Consider the following 22,029-nt stretch of genomic DNA (forward strand, 5'->3'; position numbering starts at 1 on the left):
GAGAGGTTAAAGAAACCTTTAAAGACAGAAAACCCTCAGAAGAAAAGATGTACATCTACAGATGGGTGAGTCCCCAGTGAAACAGTGAAGTAGTCCCTAACTGTCCTAAGATGAAGCCCACCAGCTGACAAGCCCTGGCTCCTGACCCCAAGGACACACAGTCTGCAGTCAGTCTTTATTGCTTGACTGTTCAATATACATGAGTAGCCAACAGGCACAGCAAAAGATGCTCAAAATCACTAGCCATCAGAAAAACGCAGATCAAAACCAAAATGAGATACTACCATACACCCACTACAGTTGCTAAAATCAAAAAGATAAATAACATGTTGGCAAGGATATGGAGAATCTCATCTCATTATTGAGAGATAAGGAGTTAGCCCTAAGAAAAAATAAAGGTAGAAATGAAGCATATTGGAGAGTAGAAGGAAGTGGGGAACTGATGTCTTCATAAGTTTGTACTATTTAATATTTTATCTTTATCAAATTAATTGCACACAGTTAAAAGTTATTTTGAATGTTTCTGTCATCTCGCAAGGTTTAAAGTAAATGGTCTACAAAAATGTGAAAGACGTATGATGAGAACTATAAAACACTGATAAAGAAAACTGAGATGATTCAAAGACAGGGAAAGATATCCCATACTCTTGGATTGGAAGAATTCATATCATTAAAACGGCCATACTACCCAAAGCAATCTTCAGATTTAATGCAATCCCTATCAAGGTGGTGCTAGTGGTAAAGAACCTGCCTGCCAATGCAGGAGACCTAAGAGGCGTGGATTCAGTCCCTGGGTCAGGAAGATCCCCTGGAAGAGGGCATGTCAACCTACACCAGTATTCTTGCTTGAAGAATCCCATGGACAGAGGAACCTCGTGGGCTACAGTCTATGGGGTGCCAAAGAGTCCAACATGTCTGAAGCAACTTAGCACGCACACACTATCAATTTACCCGCGCCATTTTTCACAGAATTGGGACAAATAATCCTAAAATTTACATGGAACCATAAAAGACCTAGAACTGCCAAAGTAAAGCTGGAGACATAACCCTCCAGACTTTAGACAATACTATAAAGTGTGGTGTTGGCAAAAAAATAGATACGTGGATCAATGGAACAGAATAGAGAACCTAGAAATAAACCCACACATCTATGGTCACAATCTTTGACAAAGGAAGCAAGAATATACAATGAAGAAAAATAAATCTCTTAAGCAAGTGGTGTTGGGAAAACTAAAGAGGCACATATAAATCAATGAAGTTTGAACACACCCTCACATCATACACAGAAATAAGCTCATAATGGCTTAAAGATTTAAATTTAAGACATGACACCATAAAACTCCTAAAAGAGAACGCAGGCAAAATATTCTCTACATAAATTGTACCAATGTTTTCTTAGGTCTCTCTCCCAAGGCAATAGAAATAAAAGGAAAAGTAAACAAATGGGACCTAATCAAACTTAAAAGCTTTTGCACAACAAAGTGAAAGTGAAGTCGCTCAGTCGTGTCCAACTCTCTGCGACCCCATTGACTGTAGCCTATCAGGCTCCTCCGTCCGTGGGATTTTCCGGGCAAGAGTGCTGGAGTGGGGTGCCATTTCCCTCTCCAGGGGATCTTCCCGACCCGGGAAAGGAACCCGGGTCTCCCGCATTGCAGGCAGACACTTTACCATGGCAGCCATCAGGGAAGCCCTTTGCACAACAAAGGAAACAAAACAAAACAAAAAGACAACCAATGGGAGAAAATATTTGCAAATGATGCAACCAACAAGGGCTTAACTTACAAAATACACAAACAACTCATACTACTCAGTAACAACAACAAATCCAATCAAAAAATGGGCAGAAGACCTAAACAGACATTTCTCCAAAGACATACAGATGGCCAATAGGCACTAAACCACTTTACTGCAGCCCTGAAAACAAGACACTGTAAATCAACTATACTGCATTTTTAAAAAAAATTAAAAAGAAGTGCTTTTGATTGGAAACTAAAAAAGTAAAATATGATACAAATGAACTTATTTACGAAACAGAAACATTTACGAAACAGGAACAGGCTCACAGACATAGAAAACAGACCCATGGTTACCAAAGAGAAAAGAGGGTGGGGGTGGGGGGGATAAACAGCAGTGTGGGATTAGCAGATACAAACTACTATATACAAAATAAACCACAGGTCCTATAGTATAGTAACAGGAAACTATATTCAATATTCTATAATAAATCATAATGGAAAAGACAATGGATATATATGTATAACTGAATCACTCTGTGGTATCCCAGAAACTAGCACAACATTGTAAATCAACTATACTTCAATTTTTAAAATTGTTAAATGATTTATTTTTAAAGATGTAATAAAATATTTTGCTAGCACACTTCCAACACCTCTCTCCTAAGCCTAGGAGCTTCATCTCTAATCTTCTAACAGCCCTGCAGTGGATGATGCCATATTAAAAGGTACCATTAAATTTCCCCACCTCAATTTAAGATAGTACACAAATGTACATAGTGAGCAATTTTTGAGTGGGAGAGGTGAATGGATATAATATTTTTTTAAAACAGATTGAAAAGCCAGAAAAAGTAGAAGACTGACTTTTACACTTCTTCTAGCTCACTTCAGTAACTGTGTGATAAATACAAAAACTCAACTATTCTGTAAGAAGCACTATATAAATCCTAAAATTCCACCATAATATATTAGCCTTTAAAAGCCAGAAAAACACAGCTATTGCCAGTTAATCTCAAAACTGAGGAAAATTTACAAGAAATATGGTTCAGGCATATTAGAGGTCCCTAATACTAGTGTCCTCATTAACTGAAAAAACTATTAGGCCCAGTGCCTACTAACTGTACCATTTGTTACACTTACACTTATCCCAATATAATTAATACACACTGATTCCCCAACAGATACTCTATTCTACATACTGACATCAAAACAATATGGTTTTCAGGAAGTTGGGCAAGAAAAGCAAAGAAACAGTAAGGGATGAATGATGGAGCCAATTTCCCAAGTTTCAATAGAATTTGTCACCATCTTTCAAAAAGAAAAGGACCATTGATTGTGTTCCCAAATTATATTATGTGTCAATCAATTCAAGAACAGCCTACTACTGCTGAGGAAACCACAGAATAACAGGATTTTGAATAATTTTTCATTGAAAGGCAAAAGTTAAACATCATATTCTTAAGAGAACTAGCAACAGTAGACATATTAATAGTGCTAGGCACTGTTCCTAATATATCAGGACCCACAATAAAACCACTGCTAAAGTCTAGAAATGGTCATAAGAAATCTTTCAACCTCATAGCATAAAAGTCAGTTGATAATTTCTTTGTCTAACACCTAATAAAACTCATTCTTCCAAAATTGTGGAAAAGCTAAGCACAGTCCTTCCTTATTATAAAGTTTCCTGTTACAAAGTTGCACGGTTTACACATATGTTACACTTTATTATTTAAAAAAAAGTCCTCCTTATAACACCCTCTTTGTTGCAATACTCAACATACTTTACCTCCAGGCTAGATATATAATGAAAGCAAAATGAATTCAGACAGATTGCTGAAGGGAAAAAAGCCAGTTTCTTTTTAGTAGTCTTTCTAAAGCCTTTTTTCTTTCCCTGTAGCTTTTCATCATCTCAACATTTTGTTCTTGCTGAACATTTTCCTTTTCTTTTTACATATTTCCTTTAGTAAATGAGAGATGATAGATTGTTAAAACCAGTTTGTACTACCTTGAAAACAAGCACTTTTAATATCTAACTCCTGCCTTTCAAAACCTTGTACAAATTTCATCTTTAGGACAATGAACTGTGTAAGACTTAATCAGCTAGCTGCAAAAAGCCATATGAAATCTTAATTTTTTCCATTCACACAGTTTTAAGTTCACAGTCCTCTACAATCATATTACTTTCCAAAATACATTTAGGAATATTTCTCAGTTGTTCATTTTAGCAAAGATCTAGAAATGCTGCTTTAAAAGGGTCTTATTCACAAATTTCACTGTAAAGAAATTTGGTTTAAAAACCCTGATTAGAGACTTCCCTGGTGGGCCAGTGGTTAAGAGTCTGCCTGCCAACGCAGGGGACGTGGTTTTGATCCCTGGTCTCAGAAGATCGCACATGCTGTGGGGCACCTAAGCCCATGCCCTGCAACTACCGAAGCCCCTGAGCCTAGGGCCCGTGCTGTACAACAGGAGAACCCACGGCAATGAGGAGCCGGGGCCCTGCAACTAGAGCACAGTGCCCACTCGCTGAAACTAGAGAAAGCCCGTGCCCAGCAAAGACCCAGGGCAGCCTGAAATAAACAATTCTAAAAGGCAAAAACCCTGATTATTCTTAACTTAGGCAGCAATATATATAGTCCAAATATTAATATAAGGTGAAGGACTTATTCTGATATGATAATCTTAATGATTTCTGATACTCTAAATTAGTCAGAAGTGACTTAAATTATGTACTACATGAAATACTGAAGGTACACCTTTTATATTCTTTAATGTTTGAGAAGTAAACACATACAATACTACTCTTGCACATAAAGCATGCTTACTAATATTATAACTCAATCTTGAATGTCTTTTTAAAATTTAATCACAAAAAGACTGGAGAAAATTGTAGTATAATTTTAAAAATCATCGTATATTTGTCTGACATTTATTTTTGTACTGTCCACATAAAGAATTATAAAAGAATGTTCATGGCAGCTTTATTCATTTCAGTCAAAAACTGGAAACCACCCAAATGTCCATCAAAAAGATAATCTACTTAAAATTTATTTTATATGTATAACCTCTACACAGAGTACTACTAATGCACTTTGAAAATACTTTTAACATAGTCATAGTCAACTATTTGTTTTTCATATTAAGCATTAACATATATCTCTACCTTGTGCTTTAGAATTTAAATCTGTAAGCAAGAGTTTCCATGTAGAATGGAAAAGAGTTAATGAATCAACTTAATTCAAGAGAGACTCAGGGGTGGGGAACATGGTTCATTTCCCATGACAATGTGTTTTGTAGACAAATGTTGTAAACTGTTGGAATGCTCTATATCACTGTGACATCTGAATAAAGTAGTTTTTTGGTAATCATTTTCCTTCTCAATTAGGTAAAATAATTTAATAGCTTAGTTATTTCACTCTTAGAAGGGGACCATGATGAACCATATATAGAATCAAAAATGGCTGTCAAATCCTATCAAGATTACCATATTTAACCATTCTCTCGTCAAAGGCAGTCCTGACCACAGACATTCCCGTAACACTTTTCCAGCCTTGGCATGCGGCCACCATGAAAGAACGTTGTTTTTTTTTAAACAACACCAAAAAACTTCAAATACTCTTTTCAACCTTTCCCCCCTTAGCCATAGTAGGCAAGGAGGCATTTAACCACTAAATTTCTATAGCGTATGTATGGAGGGAATCAGAATTCACCTTTCAGGGAAAGTAACAACTTCATAAATAATCGTGTAAAAAATGAAATTGCAGACTACAGGGAACTCTCTTTATAACATTCCCCCAGGAACTAAAGGTTTTACAAAACATAATACACAGGAAAAAGCTATTTGAAAGCAACATTGTTTTATGGGTCTTGGACCAGGGATTTTATAAATGAATACTATATATATAAGAAAAGTCAGCACAGGATGAAAATCAATCCTATCATCCCCTTGATCTTCTGACTTCACTGTGGATCCATAAAGGATCTTAAGAACAAATGAGGGAAGTACTCCAACATTATAAAACACCTATACTTTAATGCTTAAGCAAGGAGTAGGAGTCAGTAGAGCACAGGGATTCTTCCACAGCATGATGCTCCAACATTTCAACCAAATCTACTAGAAAATAGGATCCATGTGGTTCACTAGTGAGACAAGAGTTATCAAAACATTATCCTTTGATTTCTTTCTTTAAAGAAAATAGCATTAATCTTCTATTAGCACTAACATCCCTGCACAAAAAAAAAGCAAGGTTGCATTCTGGATGCTCATTCACCCCACTTGAGCATATCGGTTCACTCTCTGGATGGCAATCAAAGAATTCAGATGGCTTCGGAAAGCACAGCCTCTCAGCAACCGCATGTGGCCACTCATATGTTTCCTTGGCAGACAAGAAAAAGGCTCCAGTTTAGACAATTATAAGTTATTATTTGAAGGCTGAGGATCTGATTATTGCGGGTTGCCTCAAAATGAGGCAAAGGTGACTTGACTTATTCTTCAATTCACCATTTTCGTTGGCAGGCTTTTTATTCCAAAGAATTCATGAATTTTTATTTATGTGACAATATAATCCCATACAAGCTTACAGAAGTCATTTTACGATTTAAAAAATATTCCACCATACTCATATATATTATTAGTAAAATCTGTTCGCCTCCTTTACTGACAACTATATTCCCAAACATATTGAGCCTTTTATATATGTAGTACTTTCTTTCCATTTCAGTCACAAATGCAGGACTACTGTGTTGTCAGACATTTATAACCCATACCCTGCCCATATTATATCTACACTCTGACATCAACCTTTCATTGATCAAAATTCTATTTTTTCTGAAGTTCCATTTGACTGAAAAAAATCAAAGCAAAATTTTAAAACTGGAAGAATTAAAGGCAAATGAGCTTTTACAAGGCACAAAAAGAGATAAAAGGATTAAAGACAAGAAATGTCTTTTATACTAAATATTAAATAATTTAGATAATTTGAAAAATAAAAACTTTTTGATCTGTGAACACTATCACAAATACTCAAATAATTTTGAATATCACATTTTATGCTTGAAAACATTAATAACAAAAGGATGACTTAAGGATAGAAAAACAACTCCAAGATGATGAAAAAACTGGTTATTCCTACTGGGAAGCTTGTGTTGTATAGGTGTTACCTCACTGGCATATTGAGAAACAAATTTAGCAAAGATGAACCCAGGAAGTCTAAGTAATCACCTCCAGTGTTACCACTGTGGTGGTGAACAGTAACTACCGTGACCCATGCATCGCAGTAGATATTCAACACGCGTTTGTTACAGAAGAAAACAAAACTCAGAAGTTGGCTAGAATGAGGACACCAGGCTAACATTTGTTTCTGAAAAATAAACTTGAAAGCCTGCTGTGCATGACATTGGCCCTGCTCAGTTACATGGCTATTTAGGTTTATTCACCCAAAAAATACTTATTTAGATGTGCCAAGGACTGTGCAGGACATGAGATACACAATGATGAACAAAAGACATGGTCTCTGCCCTCATCAGGCTTACAGAAGAGCTTCCCTCTCCTATCTCTCTCACAGTTCACATAAATCCTCTCTCTAAATAGGAAGGTAATTAAATAAGAGGTAATGTATTAGAAATAACCAGGCTTTAGAATCCGATAGCTCTGGATTCAAAGGCCTCCTATGATTCGCAGCAAGACACTTATGGTCTGTGAGCTTGTTTCCCAATCTGGGAAGTGGTAATTAAGTTACCTATTTTACAGGGTTATATGCAATAACACAACATAGAGAAGATAATAATATTAACTTTCTCCATACAGTCTTCTCTATAGATAAGTAAAACATCAAAACTCTGCAAGGGAGAGATCTAAGCGTAAAACAAATAGAATAAATTGACAGGAAAGGAATGTTTGACCACAATGAAACACATACATACACACACAATTGAAAAGCCAAGAACAACCTGGAAAAAAGACGTTCACATCAAGTACAAAGAAATTAATCCATACTAAATAAATAGCTCAAATAATAGAAATAGAAGATCCTCTATCCAGGAGTCTACCAGAATCATCCAAACAACTCAACTGTTGAATCCACAAGAATTTTTAGGATAAACATCCATTCTTCAAATCTGGCAGTCTGGGGACTACTTTCAAAAAATCCTTTCAAAAATGTAGCATTGTGGACTAAACAAAAATATAAATAACTAAATAATTTTCTTTAAAAAAAAGAATAGTAAACATACACCAGCAGCAGTGGAACGAAAGAAATGTAAAATGGTGCCCATCAAGAAATGCAGATGTTTCTCAGAGTCTTCCGGGCTAGACGTCATGCATTTTGTGAAGGTGCTAAATCCAAACTCATAAGAAGGAGGGGTGGTGATGTTGCAAACAACAAAATTCTGAAAACCTTACTAACGCTCCCAAATTTAGGGAAAGACAGACGCAGAAGGGGTGTAGACAGCCCGGAGAAATGGAAATGCCCAGAATAACAAAAGCTCTACCTTTACCACATCCCCTTGCTACCAGACAAGAAAAACAAACTTCACCGTGTTGGTGTTTTTCTGCCAAAAGAAAAACAGCAGGAAAGGCCATAGACCATAAAAACATCAGTCACACTAAATATTTCCAACCATGATGAGTATAGAGAGGGGAAGATGGGCTACAGAGGCCTCACACATACCCACCAGGGGCCAGAGGAAAGATGGGGGATGGGAGAAAGAGGGGGAGTGAGGGAGGAAGTCAGCACAGGGAAAATGCAAAGCCTGAGGATACCCAGCTTCGAAGATAACAAGTTACAGACCATCCAGGTGGAGTAAACAGTGATTCAAGATAATTAACAAAACCATAAAAGACAGGGCTGAGGCCAGATGGTCCAGTGTCGCTGCCACAGCCACAGATGCCCACTGAGCCACATCCAGCCCTCAAAATAGTGTGCCCAAAAGGAAAACAAATTCATCTCCGGTTGGGAGGGAGTAGAGGCAAGGAAAATTCACCAGCACCATAAAAAAGCGAACTGACCCAGAGTTAACTCAGCTATACCTGAGCAAGATAAAAGGAGACTGCCCTGGCAATTCCACAAATGCACTACCAAAAAAATGCAGGGAGAGAGGAAAAGGGGAAGATGATATATGAAAGACAGATGAAGACAACAGAACTGAGAATCAGCGGAGGGCACCATCAGAAGTGCCGCCACCCGTGCTCCCCATCAGTCCCAGAGTAGTGATACAGGATAGTCCTCATCCACCTGCAGACACTGCTGCTAAAGACCCTGAGCTGTGACTGGACACACCCTCTGTGCACCTCAAAAGGGCTTTCCCAGGATATAAAGGGTTCAGTTCAGCCAGTTCAGTCGCTCAGTCGTGAATGACTCTTTATGACCCCATGAATCGCAGCACGCCAGGCCTCCCTGTCCATCACCAACTCCCAGAGACCCCTCAGACTCTCGTCCATTGAGTCCGTGATGCCATCCAGCCATCTCATCCTCGGTCGTCCCCTTCTCCTCTTGCCCCCAATCCCTCCCAGCATCAAAGTCTTTTCCAATGAGTCAACTCTTCGCATGAGGTGGCCAAAGTACTGGAGTTTCAGCTTTAGCATCATTCCTTCCAAAGAAATCCCAGGGCGGATCTCCTTCAGAATGGACTGGTTGGATCTCCTTGCAGTCCAAGGGACTCTCAAGAGTCTTCTCCAACACCACAGTTCAAAAGCATCAATTTTTCGGCGCTCAGCCTTCTTCACAGTCCAACTTTCACATCCATACATGACCACTGGAAAAACCATAGCCTTGACTAGACAGACCTTTGTTGACAAAGTAATGTCTCTGCTTTTCAATATACTATCTAGGTTGGTTATAACTTTTCTTCCAAGGAGTAAGTGTCTTTTAATTTCATGGCTGCAGTCACCATCTGCAGTGATTTTGGAGCCCAAAAAAATAAAGTCTGACACTGTTTCCACAGTTTCCCCATCTATTTCCCATGGAGTGATGGGACCGGATGCCATGATCTTCGTTTTCTGAATGTTGAGCTTTAAGCCAACTTTTTTGCTCTCCACTTTCACTTTCATCAAGAGGCTTTTGAGTTCCTCTTCACTTTCTGCCATAAGGGTGGTGTCATCTGCATATCTGAGGTTACTGATATTTCTCCCGGCAATCTTGATTCCAGCTTGTGTTTCTTCCAGTCCAGCGTTTCTCATGATGTACTCTGCATACAAATTAAATAAGCACGGTGACAATATACAGCCTTGATGTACTCCTTTTCCTATTTGGAATCAGTCTTTTGTTCCATGTTCAGTTCTAATTGCTGCTTCCTGACCTGCATATAGGTTTCTCAAGAGGCAGGTCAGGTAGTCTGGTATGCCCATCTCTTTCAGAATTTTCCACAGTTGATTGTGATCCACACAGTCAAAGGCTTTGGCATAGTCAATAAAGCAGAAATAGATGTTTTTCTGGAACTCTCTTTTTTTCCATGATCCAGCGGATGTTGGCTATTTGATCTCTGGTTCCTCTGCCTTTTCTAAAACCAGCTTGAACATCAGGAAGTTCACGGTTCACGTATTGCTGAAGCCTGGCTTGGAGAATTTTGAGCATTACTTTACTAGCGTGTGAGATGAGCACAATTGTGCGGTAGTTTGAGCATTCTTTGGCATTACCTTTCTTTGGGATTGGAATGAAAACTGACTTTTTCCAGTCCTGTGGCCACTGCTGAGTTTTCCAAATTTGCTGGCATATTGAGTACAGCACTTTCACAGCATTATCTTTCAGGATTTGAAACAGCTCAACTGGAATTCCATCACCTCCACTAGCTTTGTTCATAGCGATGCTTTTCCAAGGCACACTTTACTTCACATTCCAGGATGTCTGGCTCTAGATTAGTGATCACACCATCATGATTATCTGGGTCATGAAGATTTTTTTTGTACTGTTCTTCTGTGTATTCTCGCCACCTCTTCTTAGTATCTTCTGCTTCTGTTAGGTCCAGACCATTTCTGTCCTTTATCGAGCCCATCTTTGCATGAAATGTTCCCTTGGTATCCCTAATTTTCTTCAAGAGATCTCTAGTCTTTCCCATTCTGTTCTTTTCCTCTATTTCTTTGCAAGACAGGTGGGTTATGGTGGAGAGGTCTGACAGAATGTGGTCCACTGGAGAAGGGAATGGCAAACCACTTCAGTATTCTTGCCTTGAGAACCCATGAACAGTATGAAAAGGCAAAATGATAGGATACTGAACGAGGAACTCCCCAGGTCAGTAGGTACCCAATATGCTACTGGAGATCAGTGGAGAAATAACTCCAGAAAGAATGAAGGGATGAAGCCAAAGCAAAAACAATACCCAGCTGTGGATGTGACTGGTGATAGAAGCAAGATCCGATGCTGTAAAGAGCAATATTGCATAGGAACCTGGAATGTCAGGTCCATGAATCAAGGCAAATTGGAAGTGGTCAAACAAGAGATGGCAAGAGTGAAAGTCGACATTCTAGGAATCAACGAACTAAAATGGACTGGAATGGGTGAATTTAACTCAGATGACCATTATATCTACTATTGCAGGCAGGAATCCCTCAGAAGAAATGGAGTAGCCATCATGGTCAACAAAAGAGTCCAAAATGCAGTACTTGGATGCAATCTCAAAAACAACAGAATGATCTCTGTTCGTCTCCAAGGCAAACCATTCAATATCACAGTTATCCAAGTCTATGCCCCAAACAGTAATGCTGAAGAAGCTGAAGTTGAACGGTTTTATGAAGACCTACAAGACCTTTTAGAACTAACACACAAAATAGATGTCCTTTTCATTATAGGGGACTGGAATGCAAAAGTAGGAAGTCAAGAAACACATGGAGTAACAGGCAAATTTGGCCTTGGAATGCGGAATGAAGCAGGGCAAAAACTAATAGAGTTTTGCCAAGAAAATGCACTGGTCATAGCAAACACCCTCTTCCAACAACACAAGAGAAGATTACACATGGACATCACCAGATGGTCAACACCGAAATCAGATTGATTATATTCTTTGCAGCCAAAGATGGAGAAGCTCTATACAGTCAACAAAAACAAGACCAGGAGCTGACTGTGGCTCAGATCATGAACTCCTTATTACCAAATTCAGACTCAAATTGAAGAAAGTAGGGAAAACCGCTAGACCATTCAGGTATGATCTAAATCAAACCCCTTATGATTATACAGTGGAAGTGAGAAATAGATTTAAGGGTCTAGATCTGATAGATAGAGTGCCTGATGAACTATGGAATGAGGTTCGTGACATACTACAGGACACAGGGATCAAGACCATCCCCATGGAAAAGAAATGCAAAAAAGCAAAATGGCTGTCTGGGGAGGCCTTACAAATAGCTGTGAAAAGAAGAAAGGCGAAAAGCAAAGGAGAAAAGGAAAGATATAAGCATCTGAATGCAGAGTTCCAGAGAATAGCAAGAAGAGATAAGAAAGCCTTCTTCAGTGATCAATGCGAAGAAATAGAGGAAAACAACAGAATGGGAAAGACTAGAGATCTCTTCAAGAAAATTAGAGATACCAAGGGAACATTTTATGCAAAGATGGGCTCAATAAACGACAGAAATGGTCTGGACCTAACAGAAGCAGAAGATATTAAGAAGAGGTGGCAAGAATATAAAGGGTGCATAGATTTAAATCAATGTGGGAAACTTATCTGCATTGGAAAAGATCCTGATGCTGGGGAAGACTGAAGGCAGGAGGAGAAGGGGACAACAGAGGACAAGATGGTTGGATGGCATCACCAACTCAATGGACATGAGTTTCAGCAAGCTCGAAGAGATGGTGATAGACAAGAAAGCCTGGCATGCTGCAGTCCATCGGACACAACTGAGCGACTGAACAACAATAACAAAAAGGGAAGGCATGCCACATTGTTTACATCCTCACAGCAGGCTGACAGTGAACTCAAAGCCCGTTTGTAAAAGGAAAACTGACCATAAGTAACAAGTCACTCTGACCCAAATGTAACCACATTCCTTTGGTGACAATGACAATTCCAAGGTGCCCAACCCCAGCCACAGAATTGGAAAGAGAGCTGTGCTGAGCTTTTTGGAGGAAAGCAGGCACGTTTTCACATGGACTAGAATCTGAGAAGTAAGGTTTAGAGCTGCTATAGCCATCTTGTTACCAGGGGAAATAGGTTGTCCAAGGGAACAAAAGCAAGAGATGAGAAGAGTGAAACCAGATCTGATCACATTGAAGGCCCAGATGATGAAAGCCAGTAAATTTCTGACTCCTGCTTAAGCCAACTGTCAACTGCAATCAAAAGAATTCTCAGTTGTACCAAAGGCAAGATTGGAAAGAAAAAGAACCACACCCAATGGAAAAGCAGAACTGTGGCCTATCCAGAAATTGGGAAGTTGTGGGTTTTGATAGTAATATTTCTTTAAATCTTGAGCTGACTGTTACAAGGTAAACTCCAAATATACATAGCCCCTGAAAAACAAAAATTTATGATCAAGAAAATTAATTTTAAAAATTAGAGCAGACTACTGTTTTATGTTTTTAAATCTAAGAGATACAAATATCAGATCATTTCTGCTGTACACACGAGACTAATATAATGTATATCAATTATCTTAAATTTTTTAAAATTCATTTTAAAAGTAGATTTCACATATACACAATGGAGTATTACTCAGCCATTAAAAGGAATACATTTGAATCAGTTCTAATGCGGTGGATGAAACTGGAGCCTATTATACAGAGTGAAGCAAGCCAGAAAGAAAAATACCAATACAGTATACTAACACATATATATGGAATTTAGAAAGATGGTAACAATAACCCCGTATGTGAGACAGCAAAAGAGACACAGATGTATAGAACAGTCTTTTGGACTCTGTGGGAGAGGGAGAGGGTGGGATGATTTGGGAGAATGGCACTGAAACATGTATAATATCATATAAGAATCGCCAGTCCAGGTTCAATGCCGGATACAGGCTGGTGCACTGGGATGACCCAGAGGAATGGGGAGGGAAGGGGGGGGGGGGTTCAGGATGGGGAATACGTGTACACCCATGGTAGATTCATGTTGATGTATGGCAAAACCAATACAATATTGTAAAGTAATTGGCCTCCAATTAAAATAAATAAATTTAAATTAAAAAATAAAATTTTTCTTGCAATAAAAAAATAAATAAATAAAAGTAGATTTCATGTTCATTGTTCTTACAATAATAAAAGTATAGATAGATACAAAGAGTAAATAAATAGAAGATAAATACAAAAAAATGAGAGCAAAGAAGCAAAAATGTTGGAGAAGATTAAAAATTGAAGAAAGAACCAGATGGTGGTTATAGTCACTATTGAAGTATTAAAAAGCCTTTTTTAAAATAAACCACAAGTCATTATGAAGAGATGGCAATAATTCAAAATGACTAAAAAGCACAAGTTTATATGATGGGGCAAGGTTTTAAGGAACAAAGCTGACCCATCATAATCCAGGGTAATTTTTCAAACAAAAATGTGTTCAAGTTAAATCTTTCAACAAAATATCATAGAAGTCATTTTGTTCATCAGATCATGATTGCATTTCGTATCCTCAGAGATATCATAATCTTTCTATTCTGAGAAACTTGCATGAGTGGATGGACAAACACCCAGAGAGAGAGATGACGCAGTTAACACCACACTTGCTCTAGCGCCTGAATTTCCCACACGTCTCTAACAAATCAACTCTTTCTTCCCATTGTCCTTGTCGCACATCTGGAAGATCCCTACACATTATAAAGTTCGTCAACTCGTCTCAGCCCTACAGGAAACATTTTTGGTAAGTGAGGATATAACTATAGGGTCTCTAAGTCACATTATGAGTAAAGGAAATTCTTGCAAACTTATCTTGATAGTAGCAAGATACATTACACAAACTATACAAAGTATCATATTTTACCAAGCTAAGTACACACAGTTGTTGACTTTAAAACAATAATGTTCTTTCATCACTCCACTACTGACTTTTTGTTAGTAAACATTAATGTTATCCTTTTCCAAATGCTATTCTGAAACGGCAAGCTTATCTTAATTAGGTAAAGTACCATGTCAACAACCATTGGAAGTTGTAGTGACACAATGAAACAAAAGCAGAGGGAAACTGGGCAGAAATATCACTTGTTCCTTTTTTCAAAAACAGCAGAGTTCAAATTACCAAACAAAATAAATAACATCAATTTTAGTAACATTTTTAAATCAATTCAAACCCAGCTTTTTAAAATTGATTTGATTTCCAAACTATATAATTTGATTGTTCATGCTTACGCCATTCACTACATTTTGCAAGCATTAACTTGTCAACACTATAAAAAGTAAAGATTGCCATTTTTTAATCAAATAAATTTTTAATTAATTTATTTTTTATTGAAGGATAATTACTTTATAGAATTTTGCTCTTTTCTGTCAAACCTCAACATGAATCAACCATAGGTATACATATAGCCTCTCCCTTTTGAATCTCCCTCCCATCTCCCTCCTCAGCCTACCCCTCTAGGTTGATACAGAGCCCCTGTTTGAGTTTCCTGAAAAGATTACCATTTTTACCTTTTCATGCTGAAGCTGAAGCTCCAATATTCTGGCCACCTGATACAAAGAGCTGACTCATTAGAAAAGACCCTGATGCTAGGAAAGACTGAAGGCAGGAGGAGAAGGGGACAACAGAGGAGGAGATGGTTGGATGGCATCACCAACTCAATGGACATGAGCAAACTCCAGGAGATGGTGAAGGACAGGGAAGCCTGGCGTGCTGCTGTCCATGGGTCACAAAGAGTCGGACAGGACTGAGCGACTGAACAACAGCAATCATTTTTACAAAAACCCAGAGTCACAAGTTTCTTCAAAAAACAGCTTAGATTAAAATCAAACTATAAACATTTTAACTTCAAATACATCTTCCACACTCCTCTGGGGGGGCAAAATAAGCCAAATATAGCCACTAATATTGCACATTTCAATCATTTCCCCTCTAAAAAGTATAATATGCAAAGACTTCTAATTTATATTCTGGAATGGTCGGTAGTAGTTTGAATAATAGAAGCTATTAGGCAAATATTCTTCAAGTAGTTAAAACTAGATTTCCTATTTCTTTAGCACTTCCTCCTCATTAACAGACACTGCAACACAGCTTGAGGTAAAAGCAAACCTTCCTGCATCAGTGAATGCTCCTTTGAGTTTCGACTGCAAGGAGATCCAACCAGTCCTGAAACTCCAATACTTTGGTCACCTGATGCGAAGAGCTGACTCGTTTGAAAAGACCCTGATGCTGGCAACGATTGAGGGCAGGAGGAGAAGAGGACGACAGAGGATGAAATGGTTGGATGGCGTCACCGACTCGATGGACATGGGTTTGGGTGGACTCCGGAAATCAGTGATGGACAGGGAGGCCTGGCATGCTGCGGTTCATGGGGTCGCAAAGAGTCAGATATGACTGAGCGACTGAACTGAACTGAAATGATAAAGGGTGTTTTTGAAAGATTTTCTTAACAAGCCAGCAAACAAAACAAACCAAAAAAAAAAAAAAAAAGGTTAAAAAAAAACAATAATTACTCTGAAAAAGTGAAAGTGTTAGTTGTTCAGTCATGTCCAACTCTTTGCGATCCCATAGACTGTAAGCCTGCCAGCCTCCTCTGTCCATGGAATTCTCCAGGTAAGAATACTGGAGTGGGTAGCCATTCCCTTCTCCAGGGGATCTTCCCCACCCAGGGACTGAACTCCAGTCTCCTGCATTACAGGCAGATTCTTTACTGTCTGAGCCACCAGGGAAGCCCAATTACTCTTTTGCTAATTTCAAATAATATATTACCCTCTCCCCCATATATAACTGCTCTGATAAAAATTTTAAGAGGTACTTTTCTTATAAACCAAAGCATCATCAACCAAAAAAAGGAAATTGAGAAAGCAAATATCTGACCCAGAAATTAGCCAACATGTTTTTCCATAATCTATGAAGAATCAAAGTTATACACCAACTTTAGTCAAACCAAATACACATCTTTCTGATAGCAAAGATTTTTCCCAAATTAGGAAGTAGCACTCACAGCCTAGATATCCCAGTTTAGTATGATTAAAACCACAAGTTTCTAGAAGCAGAAAGCCTGGGTTGGAATCCCTGCTCTACCATTTACTAAGTATATCTTAAGTTACTCAACCTGTAAAGCACCTAGGACACTGCCTGGCAGGGAATAAGCACTTGGTAGATGCAGAATGACAGCAGACCTCTAGATCTCTGCAACTTGGCATCGGTCGGGAAACTGTCAGAAATTCAAACTCTGAGGTCCAGTTTCAGACTTACAGAGTTCAGACCTACAATTTCATCAAGATTCCATTATGATTCAGAAGCAAATCAAAATTTGAGCACAGCTAGAAGGCATTTTTTCATTGTATCCTGAGATATTATCTATAATAATTTTTTTAAGAACCACTCCATTGCTCTTTTGCAGCCTGAAGAAGGCTAGGTATTATTTGGAATAACAATTCCTCCCTTAATGATTTCTTACCATACCTTTGTATTCAGAGCCAACTAAAGCCTGCGGTTGTAGAGGACTGCCATCTAGTGGTAGTTCATTCTGCTAACACACACCAAATAAATTTCCCTGTTGTCTTCCAGTATTTTAAACACATTTGTTTGAAATGCTGCTAGGTTTTCTTTTTGCTTAACTCCTTTCTTGAGGACTACTAACACAATTACCTAACTTAATAATTCCACAAGAAGACATCTTAAATACAGAGTAAGATAAAAGACAAGAATTTTTAATTTCCTTTTTTAAACTTAGATCAAAAAAAGAAAAAGAACGAGTCTAGGGAAGTCTTCAGATTAAAACACTGACCCACTCTCTCCTGTAAAGGTGCACATTAGACACATACGAGCGACATCAGGCTCAGAAAATAGGCTTTCTTTTCTATTGAAGTGAGAGTGACTTTTACTCTCTTCTTTCTAAGTTCTATACTTTTTACAATTTATTTATATAGTTTGCAGGGGTGCTTTTTTGAGGAAAAAAAAAGAAGTTTTTTTTTTAACCTTCTAACTCAATAACTCCATTTCTACATTCAGTCCTAGGGAAATAATTAGAAACACAGACAAAGATTTATGTTCACCACAGCAAACCAAACTTAATCTTAACAGCTTCATAATAACCTACTGAATCTATGAATCAAAACTTAATCATTCTCCTCCACTACTCATTTAGATCACATAATTTTTCTATATTATAAATAAATACATTTATAAATAAAAAGAAGGGAGGGAGGACAGAAAGAAGAAGGAAATAATTATATAGAAGCTTGACCAGACTTTTTCACATTTTGGATCACTTCCTAATAACATTCCCATAAACCACCTATCAGCATTCAAGAACATTTTCACAGTTCTGAAGCCACAAGTTCTGTACATCAGCAGGGTGCACGGACTGTGCTACCACCTCTCTAGCAGTTTATCCCACGGATAATTTTTTTTAACAGTTTTACAATTAAGATACAATTTACTTACCACCTCTTAAAATTATACAACTCAATAGTTTTCAGTGTATTTATAGAGCTATGCAGCCATCACTGTAATTTAATTTGAGATCATTTTCCTCATCCCCAAAGAAGAAACCTTGTAGCCATTAGCAGTAACTCCCCATCCCACCTGCCACTCACCCCAAATGGCTCATTTTTACTGATTTACCACGCCATTGGTTTTTTTAAGCTATCTCAAAGATATTATGTGTTCCAAACCCATGAAACAGAATAATTGCTTCTGCTACTAAGATACCTCTCTGTTTCAAACTGGGAAATATTCTGTTTAACCATAGGAAAGTAAGAAACATCATAACTGTCTCTTATTTTTTCAAAAGGGACTTTTTAAATATAAGGCAGAATTTCAGAACAAAGAGAAGATATATAAATACAAACTTAACTATTGTTTTCAAAACTAGTAACTAATTACTTTGAAAGTGCATTACTGAATCTAGCAAAAAGTCACACAGAAGCAAGGAATTTATTTAAAATTTTTTATTTTAATTAGGTTAACTTGGTCTGGTAATAAAACTAAAAGGACAGTGCAATCAATATAGGATAACATTTGACATGTGATCCAAAGAACTGTCTTTTTAAAAATAAGTAATTGTCTTATGGGTAAACCTATGGCTGATTCATGTTGATGTTTGGTAGAAATCAACACTATACTGTAAAGCAATTATCCTTCAATTAAGAGTTTTAAAAATTAAATAAATAATTGTCCTCATGCTACCAAAAAATAAAAACTTACTTTCATTTACCCAAAGCACTCTTTTCTCATATAATATCTTAAGTTGGGAAGGGGATGCCTCATAGAAGTTAGCTTCTCATCAAATTTTCACTTTTTCTCACCTCTTTTCAGCTAACTCTAGGCATCTCCCATATTCTTCAAACATTCGTGTTACTCAAGCAATACTGCAATACAGCCACATGTTTTGTTTCATATCACTTTAATTACACAAAACATTTATTTATACATTGAAAGTGTGAAAGTGAAAGTGTCAGTAGCTTAGTGGTGTCTGACTCTTTGTGACCCGATAGACTGTAGCAGGTCAGGCTCCTCTATCCATGGGATTGCCCAGGCAAGAATACTGCAGTGGGTTGCCATTTCCTTCTGCAGGGATCTTCCCAACCCAGGGATTGAACCAGGGTCTCCTGCATTGTAGGCAGATTCTTTCACCATCTGAGCCACCAGGGAAGCCCATTACCCAAAATATTCTTGCTTTTACCTTTATACATGAATGAAGGATATTTCCAAAATAAAGATATTTTTTCATGTCACTAAAGAAAAATCCAACATAGATAACCTACTTTTTATTAACACAATGAAAGTGAAAGTCTTTCAGTCATGTCCGATTCTTTGCAACCCTATGGACTGTAGCCCACCAGGCTACTCTGTCCATGGAATTCTGCAGGCCAGAATACTGGAGTGGGTAACTGTTTCCTTCTCCAGGGATCTTCCCAATCCAAGGATCGAAGCCAGGTCTGCCGAACTGCAGGCAAATTTTTTACCATCTGAGCCACCAAGGAAGCCCACTAACACGATAGTTAAACAATAGCTCAAAAATTTGAGCCTAAAGAGAGCTATATTATAAAATCCCCAGTTACATGTTCAGCTGCTGCTGCTACTCTGCTAAGTCACTTCAGTCATGTCTGACTGTGTGTGACCCCATAGACGGCAGCCCACCAGGCTCCCCTGTCCCTGGGATTCTCCAGGCAAGAACACTGGAGTGGGTTGCCATTTCCTTCTCCAGTGCATAAAACTGAAAAGTGAAAGGGAAGTAGCTCAGTCATGTCCGACTCTTCGCGACCCCATGGACTGCAGCCTACCAGGCTCCTCTGTCCATGGGATTTTCCAGGCAACAGTACTGGAGTGGGTTGCCATTGCCTCCTCCAATGCACAAAAGTGAAAAGTGAAAGGGAAGTCGCTCAGTCATGTCCGACTCTTCGCGACCCCACAGGCTGCATGTTCAGCAGGTGCCCCCCTACAGACACATACCCAAAATCACACAGGCAAGTGTCACCACCTGGCTTCCTATCCTCCCTTCAGCACCAGCAGCTCCTCTATCACCCTGTCATAGTGAAGTGAGAGAACTTTAATCGTAAATAATCCCCCCATGCCAACAATCACAGGGTAGAGAAGCAAGCATCAAGCCCTGGTAACTCAAGAAGTTAGGGTGGAACTAGGGTGGTAGCCCTTGTGCTAATTAGAGAAAGATACTCCCAGGGTAGAAGGAACACAGCCTCACTGAGCCCGGACTTGGTAAAGGTAATGTCTTTGTGAAATTTAGGAACGGCTCCCTTTCTCTAGGGATATTTATTCCGGGCCAGCACACATGGCCAGATGAGCAGGATCAGGTCTGCATTTCAGTCTCCACCAGCCCCTTAGGCCCTGGTTTAAAAACAATTTCTACAATGTGCACAGTGGCCCTGGAGGTGGGTGAGGTGGGAACAGGGGTCTACAGCTTCATCCTGCCTCTACCAAGTAGAGCAGGGACATCCATCAGTGAAGAAATCAACCCCTTCTTCCAGTGAGAGAGGCAGGCACACAGTTCACCACAGAAAAGCTCAACTTCAGTCAACTCATGTATAAAAGACAAAACTTAAAGAAAAGGCAGTTTCAGAAATATTTCTGTAGACCACATAAAAGTGCAGGCTATATGAAAATCATATATATCCAATGTTTGGAGTTTTCTTTTTTTATTACTTTGCCCAAGTATTTTAAAACAAAGGTTTCAATAAAATATGTTTAACTCTGGGATTCATACCACATAATCCTCCATTTTCATATGGCCGAATATTCTGGTCCTTACAACAGCATGCTCATGATTAAACACAAATTACCTTTCACACCACCAAATGATCCATAAGTCATATTGCAGGCTGTTCTCTGAAGATTATGTTCATACATCAATTTGATCTGATACTGGTTCCCATGTTCCACATTACCCAAGGTTCCTAAAAATAAAAAAGAAAATGGCTTTGTATTTGTTTATATTAAAAAGTATTAATATCTCATCACTTGTACCAATTCCAAGTAATTCAATTTCAGTGAAATTTAAAATGACAAAGCACTAAAGCATTGTGTATCATGAACACTTAGCATACTGGTGACAAAGAATGCCAGCACAGTTAGAACAATTCAAGTCTCAGCTAGCTTAATACCATTAGATGAAATACCACCCTGGGTGACATTTTATTATCTATTTCCATTATGTCTGAGTAAAGTGTAATTATTATATAACAACAAAATCTTCCAATTTCAGTTCTGAAATAAATGAGGTTAAGTTCCCTTCACTTTTAATAATGAAACAGAAAAGACATGATTCAAAGTGTCTAAGAAAAATATTCCCCACACTATCAAGCAATTCAATTTTCTGTGCCAACTCTCAAAATATTCAAGCCCCTAATACATTATGTTCTAACTTACTAGAGAGATCTAAAGCATCCCTCAGCAAGTAACTAGGACAATGTTTTCTTTGAAGTCTACAACTGACTGGTTCAAAATTGGGAAAGGAGTATGACAAGACTATATATTGTCATTCTGCTTATTTGACATATATACAGAGTATATCATGCAAAATGCCAGGCTGGATGAATCACAAGCTGGAATCAAGACTGCCGGGAGAAATATCAACCTCAGATATGCAGATGATACCATTCTAAAGGCAAAGTGAAGAACTGAAAGCTTCTAGATGAGGCTGAAAGAGGAGAGTGAAAATGTTGGTTTAAAACAACACTCAAAAAACTAAAATCAAGGTGTCCAGTCCCTTCACTTCATGGCAAATAGAAGGAGAAAAAGTGGAAGCAGTGACATT

General features: G+C 38.2%; 1 protein-coding gene across 6 annotated transcripts in view; it reads right to left on the reverse strand.

Moving 5' to 3' along the window:
- Positions 1–22,029, reverse strand: part of BBS9 (Bardet-Biedl syndrome 9) — a 461,875-nt gene that overhangs the window by 418,043 nt on the left and 21,803 nt on the right. For all 6 annotated transcript variants that reach the window (XM_068972538.1, XM_068972537.1, XM_068972536.1 and 3 more), the window contains exon 4: positions 21,056–21,169. In XM_068972538.1, the coding sequence (XP_068828639.1) occupies positions 21,056–21,169 (114 nt within the window). The remainder of the gene's footprint in view (positions 1–21,055; positions 21,170–22,029) is intronic.

This window comes from Capricornis sumatraensis, chromosome 5 (assembly GCF_032405125.1).
Source record: "Capricornis sumatraensis isolate serow.1 chromosome 5, serow.2, whole genome shotgun sequence".
Taxonomy (NCBI): Eukaryota; Metazoa; Chordata; class Mammalia; order Artiodactyla; family Bovidae; genus Capricornis; species Capricornis sumatraensis.